Below are 21,852 nucleotides of genomic sequence, written 5' to 3'. Positions count from 1 at the left end.
TTGAGGGCACTATGGCGGGGAAAAAAGGTCAGCTGTCATTTATACCCTACAAGCAATTTACTGTTATGTTTTGGCGGTAAATGACTCAAATGCAAAGCAAACTAAAGTGAGAACCTTTAATAGAAAAAAAGACAACACAAATGAAATGAACTTGCAGAACTATAGCAGGAGCAATTGGAGGCATGGGAAAAAATCAGCATGGGGCAGAGAACCAGACCAAATGACAGATAAACAGAAGGAACCAGTGAGGAACAAAGAGAACTGGTAAGTATATTTGGTGAGGCAGGAGTAGAAATATCCCCCAGTGGGCCCACCACCTGCAGGGGGAACCGTGAGGGACCGGTGCAAAGAGGATTGGGCAGCGGACGAAGGTGGAGACCTTGGCGGCCCGATCCCCGGATGCTTAGGCTGGCTCTAGGGACGTGGAATGTCACCTCGCTGGGGGGGAAGGAGCCTGAGCTGGTGCGGGAGGTCGAGAGATATCGACTAGAAATAGTCGGGCTCGCCTCCACGCACAGCGTGGGCTCTGGAACCCATCTCCTTGAGAGGGGCTGGACTCTCTTCTACTCTGGAGTGGCCCGCGGGGAGAGGCGGCGGGCTGGTGTGGGTTTGCTTGTTGCCCCCCAGCTCAGCCGTCTTGTGTTGGGGTTTACCCCAGTGGATGAGAGGGTCGCATCTCTGCGCCTTCGGGTTGAGGAGAGGTCTCTGACTATCATTTCGGCCTACGGGCCGAGTGGTAGTGCGGAGTACCCGGCCTTCTTGGCGTCCCTGTCGGGGTTGCTGGATAGTGCCTCTCCTGGGGACTCCATTATTCTGCTGGGGGACTTCAACGCCCACGTGGGAAACAACAGTGACACCTGGAGAGGCGTGATAGGGAGGAATGGCCTCCCCGATCTGAATCCAAGCGGTGTTTTGTTATTGGATTTCTGTGCTAGTCACGGATTGTCCATAATGAACACCATGTTCAAACATAAGGGTGTCCATCAGTGCACTTGGCACCAGGATACCCTAGGCAGGAGGTCAATGATCGACTTTGTTGTCGTATCATCAGACCTTTGGCCGCATGTTTTGGACACTCGGGTGAAGAGATCGGCTGAACTGTCCACTGATCACCACCTGGTGGTGAGTTGGATCCGCTGGGGGAGGAGAAAGCCGGACAGACTTGGCAGGCCCTTGCGCATAGTGAGGCTGTGCTGGGAGCGTCTGGCAGAGCCCTCGGCCAGGGATGTATTCAACTCTCACCTCCGGGAGAGCTTTGATCAGATTCCAAGGGATGTTGGAGACATAGAGTCCGAATGGACCATGTTCTCCACATCTATTGTCGATGCTGCTGCCCGTAGCTGCGGCCGTAAGGTCTGCGGTGCCTGTCGCGGTGGCAATCCCCGAACCCGGTGGTGGACACCGGGAGTAAGGGACGCTGTCTAGCTGAAATAGGAGTCCTATCGGGTGTGGTTGGCTTGTGGGACTCCTGAGGCGGGTACCGTGGGGCCAAGCGTGCCGCGGCCCGGGCGGTGGCAGAAGCAAAAACTCGGACCTAGGAGGAGTTCGGTAAGGCCATGGAGAAGGACTACTGGTTGGCCCCGAAGCGATTCTGGCAAACCGTCCGGCGCCTCAGGAGGGGGAAGCAGTGCTTCGCCAACACTGTTTACAGTGTGGGTGGGGAGCTGCTGACCTCGACTGGGGACATTATCGGCCGGTGGAAGGAGTACTTCGAGGATCTCCTCAATCCTGCCATCACGCATTCCCTGGTGGAAACAGAGGCTGGGGACTTGGGGTTGGACTCTTTCATCACCCAGGCTGAAGTCACCGAGGTGGTTAAAAAGGTCCGCGGTGGCAGGGCTTCGGGGTGGATGAGATCCGCCCTGAGTACCTCAAGTCTTTGGATGTTGTGGGGCTGTCATGGTTGACACTCCTCTTCAACATTGCGTGGCGGACGGGGACAGTGCCTTTGGAGTGGCAGACTTGGGTGGTGGTCCCCCTTCATAAGAAGGGTGACCGGAGGGTGTGCTCCAACTACAGGGGGATCACACTCCTCAGCCTCCCTGGTAAGGCCTACGCCAGGGTATTGGAGAAGAGAGTCCGGCCGATAGTCGAACCCCGGCTTCAAGAGGAGCAGTGGGGTTTTCGTCCCGGCCGTGGGACACTGGACCAGCTCTATACCCTCTACAGGGTACTCGAGGGTTCATGGGAGTTTGCCCAATCGGTCCACATGTGTTTTGTGGACCTGGAGAAAGCATTCGACTGTGTCCCACGTGATGCCCTGTGGGGGTGCTCCAGGAGTATGGAATCAGTGGCTATTTACCAGGGGCCATCCGGTCTCTGTACAAGCGGAGCAGGAGTTTGGTTCGCATTGCCGGCACTAAGTCGGACCTGTTCCCGGTGCATGTTGGACTCCGGCAGGGCTGCCCTTTGTCACCGGTCCTGTTCATAACTTTTATGAACAGGATTTCTAGGCGCAGCCAAGGGCCGAAGGGGGTTTGGTTTGGGGACCAGAGGATTTTGTCTCTTCTTTTTGCAGATGACGTGGTCCTGCTGGCCCCCTCTAGCCAAGACCTACAGCATGCACTGGGGCGGTTCGCAGCCGAGTGTGAAGCGGCTGGGATGAAGACCAGCTCCTCCAAGTCCGAGGCCATGGTACTCGACCGGAAAAGGGTGGCTTGTCCTCTTCAGGTTGGAGGGGAGTTCCTGCCTCAAGTGGAGGAGTTTAAGTATCTCGGGGTCTTGTTCACGAGTGAGGGAAGAATGGAGCGGGAGATCAACAGACGGATTGGTGCGGCTGCCACAGTAATGGGGGCGCTGTGCCGATCCGTTGTGGTGAAGAGAGAGCTGAGCCGAAAAGCGAAGCTCTCGATTTACCGGTCGGTCTACGTTCCTACCCTCACCTATGGCCATGAACTTTGGGTCATGACCGAAAGAACGAGATCCCGGATACAAGCGGCTGAAATGAGCTTCCTCCGTAGGGTGGCCGGGCACTCCCTTAGAGATAGGGTGAGGAGCTCGGCCATCCGGGAGGGGCTCTGAGTAGAGCCGCTGCTCCTCCACATCGAGAGGAGCCAGTTGAGATGGCTCGGGCATCTATACCGGATGCCTCCTGGACGCCTTCCTCGGGAGGTGTTCCAGGCACGTCCCACCGGGTGGAGGCCAAGGGGACGGCCCAGGACACGCTGGAGGGACTCTGTCTCTCGGCTGGCCTGGGAACGCCTTGGGCTCTCCTCGGAGGAGCTGGAAGAGGTGTCTGGGGAGAGGGACGTCTGGGCGTCTCTGCTGAGTCTGCTGCCCCCCGCGACCCGGACCCGGATAAAGTGGAAGACGACGAGTACGAGTACGAGTACGAGGAGTAGAAATATGACAGGCAAACCAGAAGAGCTGATCAGAGGATCAGAATGCATTGCAGCTGAGGCAATCTGAGGAAATCTGGAGCAGCTGAGACAGAAGAAAAGCGTAGAGCAGAGAAGAGGAGAAAAGACAAATAAACATGAATGCAACTGAAAAGAAAGCCAAGTGTCAAACAGAGATCTAACAGGAAACAATCTAAATGTAAAAGGATTACAAGAAAAACACGAAGAATTAACTAAAGAAATACACCTAATAATAATGAGTACAAAGAAATGAACTATATGGCAAAAGCTGAGTGTCTAAATAACTATATGGTAAGCTGCAAAACACGAATACAAATTAAAACCATATCCTAATATCTCAGGATCTTGATACTTACATGGCCAGCCAATAGGAAAGGAGAAACCCGTCTGTGGTTTGAATTGTGTAAGAAAATACACAGCAAGTGGCCAAAGACGCTGAAGTTAGCATCTGATTCATTGCTTACGGCTCCAAATAATGGGGTATTGTGATGTTTTTTTTTAAAATCCTACACATTTACACTGTTCAAACCTTAACATAAAGAAAAAAAACAACGAAACCACACAAAAAAAACATTTTCATTGTTTGAATTAGGACCAAATCATAAGGATTTAGGAGGCTGTTGTAAAATGGTCAATGCTGGACTGAAATTACAGATGCTTTAAAATGAAGTTTGTGACTTCTAATCTATAGTTGGACAAAAACCGCCATTCATAAAAAATATTCTTGGTGCCATTCAAACAAGAACCACCACCGGGTATGGCTGTCTGCTTCCCAAACCTGGCATTCATTCATTCATTCAAATTTAATACTGGTGGCTAATGTTACAAGAATTAAAAAAGAGTGAGCATGAATAAAAGAAATTGTTCAATGGCTTTTATCTTGTTTGATCGCCTTTTTAGCAACGTTGATGTTGTTCAATATTTGGAGGTAAAAGTGTCTTCTTCTGGGATTTTGTGGTTCAGAAACAGAAATATTTTGGAACCACTGTTATTGTGGAACACTAAGACCCATATGACTGAGTCATTGCAGCTTTTCTCCAAGAAGGTTTTTCTGACAAATAATATGTTAGAGTCTTAGAGCTAGTCCAGTAAAGAGATTAGTGAATCCTCACAAAGTTTTTTTTTTTTAGCTTTCTCTTGTTCATAGTTCTAAAGTAACTATTAAGAATTAATCATTTATTGAAGTGTTTTATTTCTGATAAGACACGTGTACAGTTTTGTTGATTTTGTGACTTGTGTATAAATATTGATATTGACAACTCCTTATGTTTAAAAAGCATCAGGCCAAAATTGCTTGATTTTTTTCTATTAAAAGCTCAAAGCTCAGATCTTGTGACATAACAGTCCTTTCAATATTAATAAACTTTAAACAGCTTTAAATAAGTGCCTGTGTGTCAAAGTTGCAAATTTGCTTTTCATTTTTTTTTCCACTTTTACAAGAGCAAGTAACTATAAAGTGTGGTGTATTAAACAAATTAAAAAACATGATGACAGAACAACAAGATGATTCTTCTGTGAGTGTGTGGGAAATTTATATTCTTCTAAATCTCCAGATACAATAAAAAATGGTTTTGGTTCTGTAGAAAAAAACAAGACAAATGATTTTAGAAAGTTTACTTCTAAATCCACTTTCAGGCATTAAAATGTTGCTCCTCTCATATTTCAGATGGATATGGGCACCAACTGTGTCAAGCAGAAACCCCTCAAGATACCCAAACACCATATCTGATAATCACCAGTCAGCACAAAGGGGACTGCAAAGCAGTGGTGTCAGGGCTGCTGTGTGGGCAACCGATGAAGTGGGAGGTGGTCTTTGACATTGAACCCTTTTTAAGTGGCCGGGAACGTGAGGAAAAGGTTCATGAAGAGCTGTGGAATGAAACGTTCCACCACCTGGCTGGGAGCTCCATCATACACGACTTTGAGCATATGGGTGATAAAGAGCCTGAGATAGAGCATGGTGAGCTTAGGTAGGGCTGAAGTGTTTGGACCAAAGTGAAAAAGGCACAATGTTTCTTATAGAATGAGAGAAAATCCTTTTGAAAATGTCAAAGCATCAGGTGTAACAACCCTGGTAACCATATTTCATATTTTCACTTGATATGTATACTACTACTCTTCACATCTGGAAATACAGAGAAGTAAAAAGTCATGAAATATTAATTTAGAATATGTTTTTTTAATTATCTCATGCTTTTTTATGATTTCCAGGTTCTGGCAGGAAGTACCAGGTATATGCTATTCACACTAGCAAAGCCTGCAATATACTGAGCAAATACACAGCATTTGTTCCCATCGACCTGGACACCAACGAGTATTTGCCAACATGTGTTGAATACATAAATACTGGTACGTTATGTGGCTCAAATTTCCGTTGGTCAATTCTCTGATCATGTTTGAAAAGAAGAACAATTGCAAACACAATCTAGAGCCACTGCTTGTTAGATTTATGGCTCTTTTCTTGCTCACTTTGTCTTTTTTTCTTTGCTTAGATGATGAATTTGTGAAGTTGTACACTTCCTTTAGCTTAAGCTGTGAAAATCCAGTTTCAAATAAAAGCTTTGACCAAACATTTTGCTGCCGTGTTGATTGCACTCTGCAGGCCAAAGCAAGCTCATAATAGCTTCTGTTTTTTTCTTGAAGGTGCAGGCCTGAAGAGGGGCTCCAGGTCTCGATCAGGGAGCAGGAAGAACAGAGGGTACTCCATCGGACTTGGTCGCTCTCAGTCTGGCGGCATGTCAGAGGAAGCCGAAGATGTCCTCCTTCCTAACAGTATGTGGTGTTTTTATTTTTGTCTTGGTGTTTCTATTCAACAGAATTAAAAAGCAGAGGGTGTTCATGTAACCTTGATCCAAAGCCATTGACAGTGGAGTATTTGATATAAGCTGTAAAGGAGAAATCATTGACTTATGTTTAAAAGTGCCTTTAGAAAATATTAACCCTTTGTTTATTTTAAATTTTGCCATGATACAAGTACAAACATTGTATTTTATTTGGATTTTACAAGCTACACCAGACATCTGCAACTCTAATCCTCGACTCCCGCTGTTCTGAAATTGTTACATGCGTTCTTGCTGCAGCACAACTGAATCAAAAGGCTGAATTACCTCTGTGGCATGTCAGCAAGCTTTGCAATGGTCTGGTAATTCATTCATTTTACTCAGATGTGTTGAAGCTAAAAGTTGCAGGACAGTGGACCTGGAGTTGCAGTCTCTTGATCTAGACCAACACAAAGAAGTGCACCATTGTGAAATGACAGGGAAAAGGACACAGTCAGCATGCACCATCCCCATGAATGCTGAGTGGTCAGCCTATTTATGTGTGAATGTGTGATTGGTTCATTCCATTTTTTGTGTAATATATGTTTTTTTCTAAACAGAAACTGCCTGGTGTTTTGCAATGGACCAGATGAAGGCCACAAGCCGAAACGCGTTGGTCTAATAAAGTTGTTCCTTCAGTATTTCAAATGTTGCAGAAGTCTTCATCTCACCTGGAAAAAACATCCCCACAGTATAATACTGCCCACACTATGTTTAATTATTGGGATGGTGTGTTCAGGGTGAAGTGCAGTGTTACATTTTACATTGTGTTTGGCATATAGGCCAAATACTTCCCTTTTGGATCTTATCTGACTAGAGAACCTGTTTTCATGTACTAGCACCGTCCCTCATCTGCCTCGTGGTAAAATTCAAAGAGCCTTCTGCACTAGCTCAAGAAATCGACAACAGAAATCCTTTGAACAACACCTATGTTTTATATCATACGTTTTTACTGTTTTTAAATTTTACATTGTTACTATAGCAATAACTCCTACACTATTTTTTAAATTCTTCACACTTCACATATTTTACATGTGTGTTTTGTTATTGTTGTCTATCTGTCTTGTCCACTATGACCTGGGCTGCTGCCTTTCTTGGCTAGGTCACCCCTGTGAAAGAGGTCTTGATCTCAATGGGTCTTTTATCTGATTAAATAAAGGTTTAATACAATAAAAATAACCTTACCCAGCTTTATAACCATGCGTCATTTGGTGCCGATCTTACACAAACATTTTGGAAAAATTCAAAAAAGTTTGTATTTGTAACAATATGTGAAAACTTTCAAGGGGTGGGGATACATTTGAACAATGTCAATAATAGCCAGATTTCTGGCATGTAAATGAGATTTGTCAATGGGTCTTTCCTTGTTAAATAAAATAATAATAATAATAATAAATATGTTTATGGTAGTTCACACCTGCTGAAATGTTGCTTTAAGAGCTGTGAGATTTATGGATTCTCAGATAACTTTGTGAGGTGCTTATAAATAACTTCAGCAGAAGGATAACATTTAAAAGGATCCTCAGTGATGGCATAGCAACAGCACGAGCTGATGTGGGCAAGAGGTGCTCAAGCATTTGCCAGTTTAAAAAAATATGCCAGTTGGCACGGCTATGGAGGAGGTTTAACGATAAAACAATTCAAACCAAAATGTTGAAAATTGACTGTTAAAGAAGAAATAGGTTCATTTCTTGTTTGCTTTGAAATTTCACTTTTCTTTTTAAGTAGCTCACAAAATAAATTGAAATGCTTGAGCAGTTTATTTGTTTATCTATGAAAATCCTGTTGTTGCTCTTTTCTTAAACGTTACTTAACCCTAATGATGAAGATGTTGTTCAAATGAAATTTAATTCTGACCTTTAATGCAAACTAAACGTTTTTGCAGTCATTTAATTTTTTTTCCAAAATATAAACTCACAAATATATAAAAAAAATGAATTTTTCTTTAATGTTTCCTTTGAAATGGTTTTGATTTCTGTCTCAGATGCAGAGGATGGTGTCTCTCCATGCAGCACCCCGTCCTCCGCCAGCTGGGAGAAATGCAGCTTCACAGAGGGTAAGCACATCAGCCGCTCTGCAAATTTGCAGCGATTCCTCAATTTTCCCCCACTAAGACCCTTGACATACAACACCTGAGAGGGTGTGGCCATTTACAGTGAAACCGTAAAATCATTGACATTACAGTGCCTTTTCTTGTAGGGGTTGATAGAGGTTGGCAATTTTATTTTGGCTGGTGTTGACGATATGCAATATGAGGATGCACTGATGACACAAAAACAAACAAGACCTGTTTCACCTGGAGAGGAAAGACAGGTGCTGGAGTGTGCTGAATGTTTTCTGTCATCACTGTTGTGTCTCACTGTTTCACAGTCGTATTAATTGACTGATGGTGAAAGATGATAAGCAGACCTCTGCTTATGTTCTTCATTTTTCTAATTCTTAGTCTGTCTGCCTCTTTGTCTCCAAGTCGCCCCACTGAGGAGTCCATCTGTGACCTCTGACCAGTCACAGAAATCAGTGGAGAGTCTTTTTTCTGCCAGGTGGGTGATTAGAGTTCAGCTGCTTATAAATGTACCATAGCTGCATTCAATAAGCAAACAGACAAGCCAGAGAATGCTGCAAATATATCTTCTGCTTCAGCCTATTTGGACATCCTGAAAATATGTTATCCAGCAGGTTGTTCTATATAATCGCAAATGATTGTTCCTATTTACCAAATAAGACGTTCTACTACCTCCAGCAAAACCTTAAGCCTGTATCATCATGTAGCATGACAACATTTCAGAAAACAGGATTACCTAAAGGAGATACTGAGGCAGAAAATCTCACACCTTTCTAACAAAACATGTTCTTATTGCAACATATAGGACTGTGCAAAAGTTTTTGGCAGGATTGAAAATATGTTGTAAACAAAGAATGCTTTCAGAAATGTGTTAATCATTTATTTTCATCAATCAACAAAATGCAGTGAATAAACAAAAGAGAAATCTAAATCAAATCAATATTTGTTGTGACCTTTGCTTTCAAAACAGCATAAATTCTTCTAGGTACACTTGCACACAGTTTTTGAAGGAACTCGGCTGGTAGGTTGTTCCAAACATCTTTGAGAACTAACCACAGATCTTCTGTGGATGCATGCTTTCTCACATCCTTCTGTCTCTTCATGTAAGAAGATAGTTCTTAATGACTTTGGCTGCATGTTTGGGTTCGCTCGCTTAGCATTTTGTAAATTGCTAAAAATAAACAATCATCATTTATACAGGTCCTTCTCAAAATATTAGCATATTGTGATAAAGTTCATTATTTTCCATAATGTAATGATGAAAATGTAACATTCATATATTTTAGATTCATTGCACACTAACTGAAATATTTCAGATCTTTTATTGTCTTAATACGGATGATTTTGGCATACAGCTCATGAAAACCCAAAATTCCTATCTCACTAAATTAGCATATCATTAAAAAGGTCTCTAAACGAGCTATGAACCTAATCATCTGAATCAACGAGTTAACTCTAAACACCTGCAAAAGATTCCTGAGGCCTTTAAAACTCCCAGCCTGGTTCATCACTCAAAACCCCAATCATGGGTAAGACTGCCGACCTGACTGCTGTCCAGAAGGCCACTATTGACACCCTCAAGCAAGAGGGTAAGACACAGAAAGACATTTCTGAACGAATAGGCTGTTCCCAGAGTGCTGTATCAAGGCACCTCAGTGGGAAGTCTGTGGGAAGGAAAAAGTGTGGCAGAAAACGCTGCACAACGAGAAGAGGTGACCAGACCCTGAGGAAGATTGTGGAGAAGGGCCGATTCCAGACCTTGGGGGACCTGCAGAAGCAGTGGACTGAGTTTGAGTTTGAGTGATGGTCTGGGGTACCGTGTCAGCTGCTGGTGTTGGTCCACTGTGTTTTATCAAGGGCAGGGTCAATGCAGCTAGCTATCAGGAGATTTTGGAGCACTTCATGCTTCCATCTGCTGAAAAGCTTTATGGAGATGAAGATTTCATTTTTCAGCACGACCTGGCACCAGCTCACAGTACCGAAACCACTGGTAAATGGTTTACTGACCATGGTATCACTGTGCTCAATTGGCCTGCCAACTCTCCTGACCTGAACCCCATAGAGAATCTGTGGGATATTGTGAAGAGAACGTTGAGAGACTCAAGACCCAACACTCTGGATGAGCTAAAGGCCGCTATCGAAGCATCCTGGGCCTCCATAAGACCTCAGCAGTGCCACAGGCTGATTGCCTCCATGCCACGGCGCATTGAAGCAGTCATTTCTGCTAAAGGATTCCCGACCAAGTATTGAGTGCATAACTGTACACGATTATTTGAAGGTTGACGTTTTTTGTATTAAAAACACTTTTCTTTTATTGGTCGGATAAAATATGCTAATTTTGTGAGATAGGAATTTTGGGTTTTCATGAGCTGTATGCCAAAATCATCCGTATTAAGACAATAAAAGACCTGAAATATTTCAGTTAGTGTGCAATGAATCTAAAATATATGAATGTTAAATTTTCATCATGACATTATGGAAAATAATGAACTTTATCACAATATGCTAATTTTTTGAGAAGGACCTGTATTTCTAAAATGATTCTTTGTTCACAGCATTTTTTCATACCTGCCTAAAACGTTTGCACAGTACTGTATATTTTACAGGACTCAGTCATAAAACAAGAAATTGGTAGCAATACATAAACCAGCACACACTTTCTTGGAAACGTATGGTGTACTTACCAAAAGTTACAGGCTACCTTCCAGAAACTTACAAGTGAACTTCTGGTAAAAGTCCTTAGTACAAATTACCTCATAATACAGCCCATTCCCAAAAGTAACTGGGTACTTTCAATAACGTATAGGTTCCTTTCTTAAAACTAAAAGGTTAATTTCCCAAACTTACATGTACTTTCCCAAGACTTCAGGTTACCTTTCTGGAACTTACAGGATATTTTCCTGAACACACGGCAACTTTCTTAGAACTGAAAGGTTACTTTTCTTGAATTAAGAGGGTACTTTTTTAGAACTCGGTGAGTGCTTTCTCTAAAACTAGGGGTCCTTTCTGAGAATTTGTAAGGTACTTTCTGAGAACTTTCAAGTTAATTTCCCAAACTTACAGGTGACCTTCTCAGAACCGAAGGCTACTTCCTAAGAATTTACAGGGTATTCTCCTCAAACTTATAGGGAAGTTCCAGGATACTTTCTCAGAACATACAAACTACTTTTCCAGTACTTGCAGGGCACTTTTTCAGAGTTTACCATTTTTTTTTTTCTCAGAACCTACTAGGCAGTTTCTCAAAATTTACAGATAAGTGTTCAGGGTTTACAGCGTATGTTTAAGAACTGGGCTGTTTAATGAGGTGATGTCTAACCTAGGACATCCAAGAACTTAAAAGTTACTTTCCAAATCTTTTAGAACACTTTCTCGAAAATACCTGACTACAAGTAAACTCAAAATATAGTCCCCAAAAGTACTCTGTGTACTTATCATAGGTTACAGGTTACTTCACAGACGTTTCTGGTTACATTCCTGAAGTTGGACAGTACTAACTTAAACTTGTGGTTATCTGTCAAACTTTGCAGAGAACATTCTCAAAATCTACAAGGTACTTTTTGGAATTTAAAGGAGACTTTCTGGAGAGCACCTGGTTTTCGTGAGCTTCCAAAAGTGTTTTCTTGGGTACCCTTTTGAAGTTACAAGTTACTTTTTGAAAGTGACATGTTACTTTTCAGATGTTACAAGGTACTTTCTATCTATTCAGAACTTAAAAATTAACAGGTACTCTAGAATTTACAAGGTACTTACCTAAAATAATAAAGGTTACTTAAAGAATACTTTGTGTGAAATACCTGTAACTAGGTTTTTTTCCTGAAGTCATAGGTTACCTTCCACAAGCTGCACATTAATCTCCTGAACCTATCGTGCATTGTCACTGAAATTTCATAGAACTTGTAGGTTATCTAACAGGGTACTTTATGGTTTACTTTAGGTTGTATTATTGATGACTTGTAACTAGGTATTGTCTAAAACAAAAAGTTTGCTTTGCCAGAATATATTTGATGAGCCCATTTTTGTGGGTTTCTGAAAAATAACCTTCAGTTCATGGATATTATGGGCAGTGCTACAAAAAGTATCAGTGTGTTAGAAAAGGAGTTTCACTAAATAAAAACACACTGACATATATTCTTTTGCATATAGCAAAATATATTCTATACAACGCTGTGGTTGTTGTGGTTATTTTTAATTCGTTTTTTGTAAAACGTATTTTCCTGAAACATTTGTTTTTCGTTTCGTTTGGTGAATTGATTTTAACAAGGACAGCCGGTAATGACCCAGCATCAAGCTGGGTCATTACCGGCTGTCCGTATTTTACCTGTTTGTGTTCTCATGCCTCATCTCCGAGCCTAATATTTTAAAGCTCTTAAACTATCAGGTGGAGGCCATCATCAATATTATGAGCCTGATTATTCAGACAAGGTTTTCTTGCAGCAACTTTTGTCTAAATCAAGCATCAGTGTTTAGAAATCAGAGATTCAATCTTAGGGTTTTCTTTTTACATACAGCTCTTTAGTTTCTACGATTGCTCTCAGTCCAGTTGACTGTTGTCTTTCTATAACAACTCACATCCCACATGATTTTGACGTGAGTCCTCAAAAATAGATGATTTCAATGAAGTTGTCAAGTCCTTATAATAACTTGAGCTTTTCAGCTGCAAAAAGCAGCATTTTTATTTTCATCCAGCTTTGTCATGCCAGTCCATGCGGGGTTAATTCATAAATATGAAGGGAAAATGTGCACATGTTGTAACATCTGCAGGCTTTTTCCTATAATAAAACCAATTCCTAGGCATTCATAGTGATGTACGCAGTCTTATCCAAACCCTCATTGCAAGATTTTGCTTCCAATGAGATTGTCTTGCTTGGGATCTTGATTCACAGATCTCCAGGTGAAATTATGCATTTCTGGGTAAAATGAGCAGAAAACAAGGCTGCAATATTTACATGCTTCAGCAGCTGCCATAGGAACACACATGAAACCACTGGGCAGTGGCTGGCAGTTCCTCCATCTCTTCCAAAGTTTTCCCTTTTTCAGCTACACATCAAATGTACTTAAACTCAATAGGTAAAGAAGACACAATTTATTTGCATTTCTTCAGCTGAAACTATGAAAAAATATCAAACATAACACAGTTTGACAGAGAGAAACAGCTCTTCAGCACTATCAAGGTAATTTCCAAAAAGCCAGTATCTGGTTTGCTTAAAATCTGATGCTGCATGTATTGAATTTGTTCTACTGTTCATCTGTTTAAAGTATATAAACCATTTTCAGCTGTTTGACCTGAAAATATTGTTTTTGATCTGTAAAGCTATGCTACAGCTTTTCTTTTTTTCTTAAACACTCAACTACTTAAATGGCAAATAACATAGTGGCTTTATGATAGGTTGCTATGGTAACAATGTGTATAGAGACCCTTTTAAAATAGTTTATTTTTTTGTGCGTGAAGGATTTATATTGCATAAGTAGGTGCAAATAAAGGTAAAACTACAGCAGAAAAACACAACATTAAAGTCTGACTTATTGCAAGCAGCCTATAAAAGAAAGACCTTTATCGTAAATTGAAGTTATGTTTACCATGCCTCCTGGCCCATTTATCAAAACGTTTATACATGTCTTCAGATAATTTAGAAGTATTCAGAGCAAGGATATCTGTCGTCATACAAACAATCTTTAGAACCTAACAGCGGCGTACATTACGCCACACACAGTGTTTGCTGTGGTTTACCTCTCACTCTCCTCTGTCAGGCTGGCCCTCAGCAGGACTCGCCTCCTGACCCGAGCAGCAAAAGGATTCATGTGTCGATCGCACAGCAAGTCCGGTGATTCAATAGGAGAGAGTGAAAACGAGAACAAAGACTACATTCCCCTGGTGAGCACCAGATCTATATGGTTTGTATGAATGCTATTTCAGCATGCAGGTTTGTTTGAGTGTGACCGCTATGAATTAATGCCAGAGAACGTGAACAGTTATTTGGAATAGTCCTGAATTATATGGTACTTAGCATCTAAGCAGTTAATTATACAAGACATTTTTTCAGCAAATCTTTTCACTCTTAGGTCAGCAATGTGCATTAACTATTAAAAGGAAACTATATTATTATTAACACAACACATTTGCAAGTTATTAGCTTCTTGTTGAGGTGTTGATAAAACAAAATATCTGACACACTTTTCACACAGTGACCTCATATACAGAGCTGAGATGAGCTTGATCTTAGTACTTAATAATGAAATAAAAGAACTAATAAAATGATCTTGCAAATGGAGAAGCAACGGAAGAAACCAGCAAGGAACAAAGAGAAATCAGTAAGACCTTTAGAGCATAATTAACAGCAAGGAAATAGTCAAATTACAAACACAAAAGAAAAACAAAATCTAAAAGCCTCAGGATCGTGACAGTCTTAGGGCACTGTAGAAAAAACATCAAAGTCAGTTCGGTCCAATCATACAGACAGATTCAAGTACATATGTTCCAATTGATCCTTAGTTCTGAGACAGTGCAGTCAAGTTCAGTTTATTATATAAACTGGTTAAAAGCTTTCTATCTAAAGTAACCCAGTATATTGCATCAAGTTGTTGACTTTGCAGCAATTCCTCATATGAGTACTCGGGCTTCCTCAAACAGTCTAAAACATGAGTTTTAGGGTAATTGATATCTCTCAATTGTTATCTCTCAATTACCCTTAGGTGTGAATGGGTGTTTGCATGGTTGTGTGTCTCTGTGTTGAACTGCTGGAGATAGCACCAGCTCCCCCGCAACCCTGTATGGAACATGCGAGTACAGAAAATGAATGGATGGATGGACGTCTCAGAGACTGGATGAAAAACTGCAACAAAATGCAGGCTGCAAACAAGTATTAGCCTTTAGAAAGCTCATAAATCTGACCTTGGTGTGGTTTTTTGTGGAATAATCTTGTTTCTATGTGCAAAGTACAATAATGTCAGTGTTTAAAAAAGCTGTGTTAAAAATCTTTTCTCTATTTAAATGCACTTGGGAAGTACTTTTATAACATTTAAATTATCATGTTGGGTGTTGGGGTTACAGTTTTGTTCCCAACTGTAGATACAATTTACTTTTGACTTTATGGAAACTTTAAAATATTTAGCTGATGCTTTAATTATGCATCACATAATAGCCTATCAATTCAGTGCTGTACAAATTCAATGGAAAGAAGATACATTTTGTCAGCAAACAGGCATTGAATGAAAATATGCAGAAAATTCTCTTCTTTCATAACAACAAGGTATCCTTTAATATGGTGCTGATTCAAGCAGTAAAAGACCTTTGTTATTGAAATATGTAGGTATGTGCAGATCAGGACCATGCATGCAAATCAGGTGTACCCTCTCCTCTTGTGTTATTGCTATGCTGAAAGCAAATACAGTTCGAATTTGATTTTCAGTTCAAATGCAATGGAAGTTTCCCTCTAGAAGGAATAACAATAGCAAATAAATCCACTCCTCTTTGTCCAGGTGCTGTTGCAGTTGGCCAGTGGTGCATTCCCCCTGGACTCAGCTCTGTGTGAAGCCATTAACGTGCCGATGGACAAGCTGAAGTGGACGTCACCCTTCGCCAGCCACCGCTCCAGCTTGGGCCACCTGTCTCAGTCCAGCAGCCGCCGCACCGACAGTGCCAATGACGGGTCCAGATCACCGTTTGAGCCAGACCCTTATCAGCAAGTGGCAGAGCACACTGCTGGCATCCACACCCCCTCTTATTCATCCAGAAATGCCTGGGTGGATGCTGGTCAGTTCACCGCCATTGAGCCCCAGTTTTTCCCGTTCACCCAGGTGGACAGGGTACAGAGCTCAGGGTCGGGGGGCTCGGAAATAGCATCACTTGGCAGCGCGCTGAAGAGGGTGCAGGATCCAGAGAATATGGTGTGGGCAACAGCTGTTGCCCTTGCCTGGCTGGAGCACAGCTCCGCCAGTTATTTTACAGAGTGGGAGCTGGTAGCTGCCAAAGCCAGCATGTGGCTGAATGCACAGGACATCCCAGAGGGGAAAGATTTAGCCTCCATCAAGGCTGCAGCCAATCAGCTCTTCATCATCCTCAGACATTGGGATGAAAACCTGCAGCTGAACATGCTCTGTTACAACCCCAACAGTGTCTGAGACCTTAAACAGATCTCTGAAGGCACTGAGTCCCATATGATACTATGCTAACCAAGGCTGTACCGTCACAGTGGTGTTACAAAAGAATTCACACCCCTTGAACTTTTTCACATTTTGTCATTTTACAAAAAACACCCTTCAGTGAGTTACCTTGCCATTTTAGGTGATAGACCAACCCAAAGAACTGTTATGTTCTTACAGAGCACTGTTTAGTCTATCAGATGAAAATCAACAGTCTTCAGCACAGCAACAAACCTACCAAGACATGGCCATCCACTTAAAGTGGGCGAGGAGAGCATCACTCAGAGGAGCAGCCAAGAGTCCCATGGTAACTCTGGAGAAGCTGCAGAGATTCACACCTCAGGTGGGAGAATCATTTGTTGGGTCATACACAAATCTGGCCTTTATGGAAGACTCGCAAGGACAAAGTCAGTATTTAAAGAAAGCTATAAGAAATTCAATTTAAACATGGCAAAAACAAAGAAGAGGAGTTTAAATTTGAAAGTAATGGCTGACATTCAACATACTACGTCTCGTGGAAAACATGCACTGCATATCACCCTGAACACACCATCCTCAAAGGTGCAACGGAAGTGTTTAGATAAAAGCACATAAAAGCATATGTAGGAATCAGAATGGCCCAGTCAAAGTACTCGTACTCGTCGTCTTCCGCTTTATCCGGGACCGGGTCGCGGGGGCAGCAGACTCAGCAGAGACGCCCAGACGTCCCTCTCCCCAGACACCTCCTCCAGCTCCTCCGGGGGGCACCCAAGGCGTTCCCAGGCCAGCCGAGAGACATAGTCCCTCCAGCGTGTCCTGGGTCGTCCCTTGGGCCTCCTCCCGGTGGGACATGCCTGGAAAACCTCCCGAGGAAGGCGTCCAGGAGGCATCCGGTATAGATGCCCAAGCCACCTCAACTGGCTCCTCTCGATGTGGAGGAGCAGCGGCTCTACTCTGAGCCCCTCCCGGATGGCTGAGCTCCTCACCTTATCTCTAAGGGAGTGCCCGGCCACCCTACGGAGGAAGCTCATTTCAGCCGCTTGTATCCGGGATCTTGTTCTTTCGGTCATGACCCAAAGTTCATGGCCATAGGTGAGGGTAGGAACGTAGACTGACTGGTAAATCGAGAGCTTCACTTTTCGGCTCAGCTCTCTCTTCACTTGAGGAGATCCTCAAAGTACTCCTTCCACCGGCCAATAATGTCCCCAGTCGAGGTCAGCAGCTCCCCACCCCCACTGTAAACAGTGTTGGCGAAGCACTGCTTCCCCCTCCTGAGGCGCCGGACGGTTTGCCAGAATCGCTTTGGGGCCAACCGGTAGTCCTTCTCCATGGCCTCACCGAACTCCTCCCAGGTCCGAGTTTTTGCCTCTGCCACAGCCCGGGCCGCGGCACGCTCGGCCCCACGGTACCCGTCAGCCGCCTCAGGAGTCTCCCAAGCCAACCACAGCCGATAGGACTCCTTCTTCAGCTTGACAGCATCCCTTAATGCCGGTGTCCACCACCGGGTTCGGGGATTGCCGCCGCGACAGGCACCGCAGACCTTACGGCCGCAGCTACGGGCAGCAGCATCGACAATAGATGCGTAGAACATGGTCCACTTGGACTCTATGTCTCCAACATCCCTCGGAATCTGGTCAAAGCTCTCCCAGAGGTGAGAGTTGAATACATCCCTGGCCAAGGGCTCCGCCAGACGCTCCCAGCAGACCCTCACTATGCGCTTGGGCCTGCCAAGTCTGTCCAGCTTTCTCCTCCCCCAGCGGATCCAACTCACCACCAGGTGGTGATCAGTGGACACCTCGGCCCCTCTTTTCACTCGAGTGTCCAAAACATGCGGCCGAAGGTCTGATGATACGACGACAAAGTCGATCATTGACCTCCTGCCTAGGGTATCCTGGTGCCAAATGCACTGATGGACACCCTTATGTTTGAACATGGTGTTCATTATGGACAATCCGTGACTAGCACAGAAGTCCAATAACAAAACACCACTCGGATTCAGATTGGGGAGGCCATTCCTCCCGATCACGCCTCTCCAGGTGTCACTGTCGTTTCCCACATGGGCGTTGAAGTCCCGCAGCAGAATAATGGAGTCCCCAGGAGGGGCACTATCCAACAACCCCGACAGGGACGCCAAGAAGGCTGGGTACTCCGCACTACCACTCGGCCCGTAGGCTGAAATGATAGTCAGAGACCTCTCCCCAACCCAAAGGCGCAGGGATGCAACCCTCTCATCCACTGGGGTAAACCCCAACACGAGACGGCTGAGCTGAGGGGCGACAAGCCAGCCCACCCCAGCCCGCCGCCTCTCCCCATGGGCCACTCCAGAGTAGAAGAGAGTCCAGCCCTTCTCGAGGAGATGGGTTCCAGAGCCCACGCTTTGCGTAGAGGCGAGCCCGACTATTTCTAGTCGATATCTCTTGACCTCCCGCACCAGCTCAGGCTCCTTCATTCCCAGCGAGGTGACATTCCACGTCCCTAGAGCCAGCCTAAGCATCCGGGGATCGGGCCCCCGAGGTCTCCACCTTCGCCCGCCGCCCGATCCTCTTTGCACCGGTACCTCACGGTTCCCCCTGCAGGTGGTGGGCCCACTGGGGAATGGTCTCGCGTCTCTCGTTTGGGCTTGGCCTGGCCGGGTCCCGCAAGGAGCAACCCAGCCACCAGGCGCTCTCCGACGAGTCCTGACGCCAGGCCTGGCTCCAGGGTGGGACCCCAGCTCCGCCGTACCGGGCGACGTCATGTGCCTCGATTTTGTAGTCATCATGAGGGGTTCTTGAACCGCTCTTTGTCTGACCCGTCACCTAGAGCCTGTTTGCCATGGGAGACCCTACCAGGGGCATTTAAGCCCCAGACAACATAGCCTCTAGGATAATTCGAGCACTCAAACCCCTCCACCACGTTAAGGTGGCGGTTCAAGGAGGTGCCCAGTCAAAGTCTGGACCTAAATTCAGTTGAGAATCTGTTCGAAGACTTAAAATTGATGTTCATCCAATCTGACTAAACTAAGCTATTCTCCAAAAGAGATTCTATCTACAGATTTCCACCTTAATAGTATTCAAAGGTGGTTCTTTAAAGTATTGACACAGGGGCACTAAATAAAAATGGTGTCTGTATCCACCATTTAGGTCCCCTCTAAAGCCAATGAATTTTATTTAGGGGAACAGAATTAAGGGGGGCTGAATACAAGTGCACTACATGCTTTTCAGATTTTTACTTCTAAAACATTTTTTAATCATGTATTATTTTCCTTGCACCAATGCACTACTTTGCATTGGTCTATCACATTAAATCCTATAAATATATTTTGACATTGGTGGTTGTAATGTGTTCGAATGTGAAGAAATCCAAGGGGTTTTAATGCTTTTGCAAAGCACTGTCTGCCGAGCAGGAGGTGCTCTAGAGTCTGATTTTTCTTTTCCTTTTGCATTGGTGAACAATGTGTTTTGCTCTGTTTGTGTGCTGTTCCTCCTAACATATCACAGGCTCTTCAGAGACACTTTTTCTAAGCTATGACCTCGCCGGTGCCAGGCAGACCCGCTGGATCTCTGTAAGCGAGGGGCGTGTTTGTGAGTTTGTGGAAAATCAGTTTTTGCATGTTGGACCAGTCTCCGTCAACATCTGAGCAACACTACTGTTGTCATCATATTGGTGTTATAGGTGGAATGCTGCAATAGTAAGAGAAAACGTTTCTTATAATTTATTGATACATATTTGCTGCATTTTTGTAATTTGCTGTGTTGTAAAAGCAGAAATGATTTTACTAAGAAACATCTGGGTCTTACTGGTGGTATTGTCCCTCTTTTATCTTGTGTCTGTTACTATTCCAGTGTTATTACTACCTACTGTTTTGTTTCAAGTGTAGCAGAGACTGAAAAATATGCAAACAGCTAAAGAAAATATAAAATCTATATGTCGACATTTAAAAATATAAATATGGGTCTGGTATAAATGGGTGAATGTGCATGTTTTTTGCTGTTTTATTTTAGATTAATGGTGAATCATGTTTATTTCCCTTTTGAAGGATTTAAATTCATGTGTTTTATACAAGAAAATATCATGCTTTTTGGTGTTAGCTCAAAATAGTGTGGCTGCAGCAAGTCCAAAATAAGTCCTTTTAAAAAAATTAAAAGCTTAGTCACAGCTGATACTTAATTAAATTTTACGAATTGAACTAAACAAATTGTTATGCAATGTATTATAGATTTTAGAGAATAGGATTATCAAATTTAACTTTAACTAACGGAACCAGAAGATACTTGAACCAATCTACTTGAACATACACCAGTAATACTTTTTAATGCTTTTTGAACTATACAGTTTTAACCAGATGTTTACATCCTCTATATAACTATATTAAAATACACATATAATTATGACGTCATGGCTTTGACTGGTTAGTTTACAACATCTGAATATTTAAATAGAAGGTGTTACGTTCATCTGTTCAAATAAGTATGAGTAACACTGAGAATATTCAGCCATTACACCATTCAGGAAGGGTTCTGTGTCCCAGATACACCTGTTTTGGTACAAAATGTGCATATCAACCCCAAAAAAACCAAAAAAAACCGTCTGAAAATAAAGCAGGTAAGAGAGTGTCGTATCCCATACGAAACACGTCCTGTACTGACCTGGGCATGACCACAATGAAGAAGTTACTTTTCCGAAAGCAAAGTCAAAAAGCCAGAATACAATGTGCAGAGGTACAAATAACCACATTTTAGAGATATGTCTTGTGGTCTGATGAAATTAACTTTGTGTTTTGCCATAATGACCATAGTTGCATTTAGAGGAAATAGGTAGACCATTGCAAGCCTGAGATCACCATCCCAGCTGTCATGTGTGGGGAGGGCAGCACCATTTTATGTGGGTATTTTGCTGCATGAGGGGCTGTGCATTTCATAAAATAAATGACTTAATGAAGACAGATCATTGCATGGAAATATTAAAGCTGCATCTCAGGACATGAGAAAGGAAGTGAAATTCAGAGCACAAATGGGTCTTTTAAAGGGAGAATGATCCGACCATGCCACCAAATTAGTTACAAAGTGGCTTAAGGACAACAAAGTGTTTTAGTGCCCAACACAAAGCCCTGATCTCAGTCTCAGAGAACAAATTGTGGGCAGAGGTTAAAGGGTGTGTGAGCAAGGTTGCTTCCAAACCTGACCCTGTTACATCAGTTCTGTCAGCAGGAATAAGCGTAAACTTGTGGGAAGCTTGTAAAATGATCCACAAGCCATTTGAACCCAGACCATACAGTTTAAAACAAAATTCTACTGCATACTGAGGAAATAAATGTGAACTTCTGATTTAAAATTATTTTAGTCTCTATTTTGGCATTTAGAAAATAGTTTTGGTAATCTTAATTGATTTAATGACAGACGGTTTCTCAGAAAGTCCTAATTTCACAAAGAAAAGTGTTTCTTTCTTTAAAAGAAACATGTTACAGCTTTTTACTGAGTTCTTGCAGCTTTTGTCCCAAAAACATTTCTAAACG

General features: G+C 43.0%; 1 protein-coding gene across 1 annotated transcript in view; it reads left to right on the top strand.

The window, feature by feature from the left end:
* vwa5b1 (von Willebrand factor A domain containing 5B1) overlaps positions 1–17,076 on the top strand; it is a 45,386-nt gene extending 28,310 nt beyond the window's left edge. The window contains exons 15-21 of the mRNA XM_047375201.1: positions 5,026–5,319; positions 5,571–5,708; positions 6,003–6,131; positions 8,163–8,234; positions 8,646–8,718; positions 13,989–14,112; positions 15,717–17,076. Of these exons, the coding sequence (XP_047231157.1) occupies positions 5,026–5,319; positions 5,571–5,708; positions 6,003–6,131; positions 8,163–8,234; positions 8,646–8,718; positions 13,989–14,112; positions 15,717–16,358 (1,472 nt within the window). The 3' untranslated portion in view covers positions 16,359–17,076. The remainder of the gene's footprint in view (positions 1–5,025; positions 5,320–5,570; positions 5,709–6,002; positions 6,132–8,162; positions 8,235–8,645; positions 8,719–13,988; positions 14,113–15,716) is intronic.
* The last annotated feature ends 4,776 nt before the right edge of the window (positions 17,077–21,852 follow it).

This window comes from Girardinichthys multiradiatus, chromosome 1 (genome assembly GCF_021462225.1).
Source record: "Girardinichthys multiradiatus isolate DD_20200921_A chromosome 1, DD_fGirMul_XY1, whole genome shotgun sequence".
Classification (NCBI taxonomy): Eukaryota; Metazoa; Chordata; class Actinopteri; order Cyprinodontiformes; family Goodeidae; genus Girardinichthys; species Girardinichthys multiradiatus.
The sequence above is the reverse complement of the archived record's forward strand: the minus strand, read 5'-3'. Positions and strand labels throughout refer to the sequence as shown.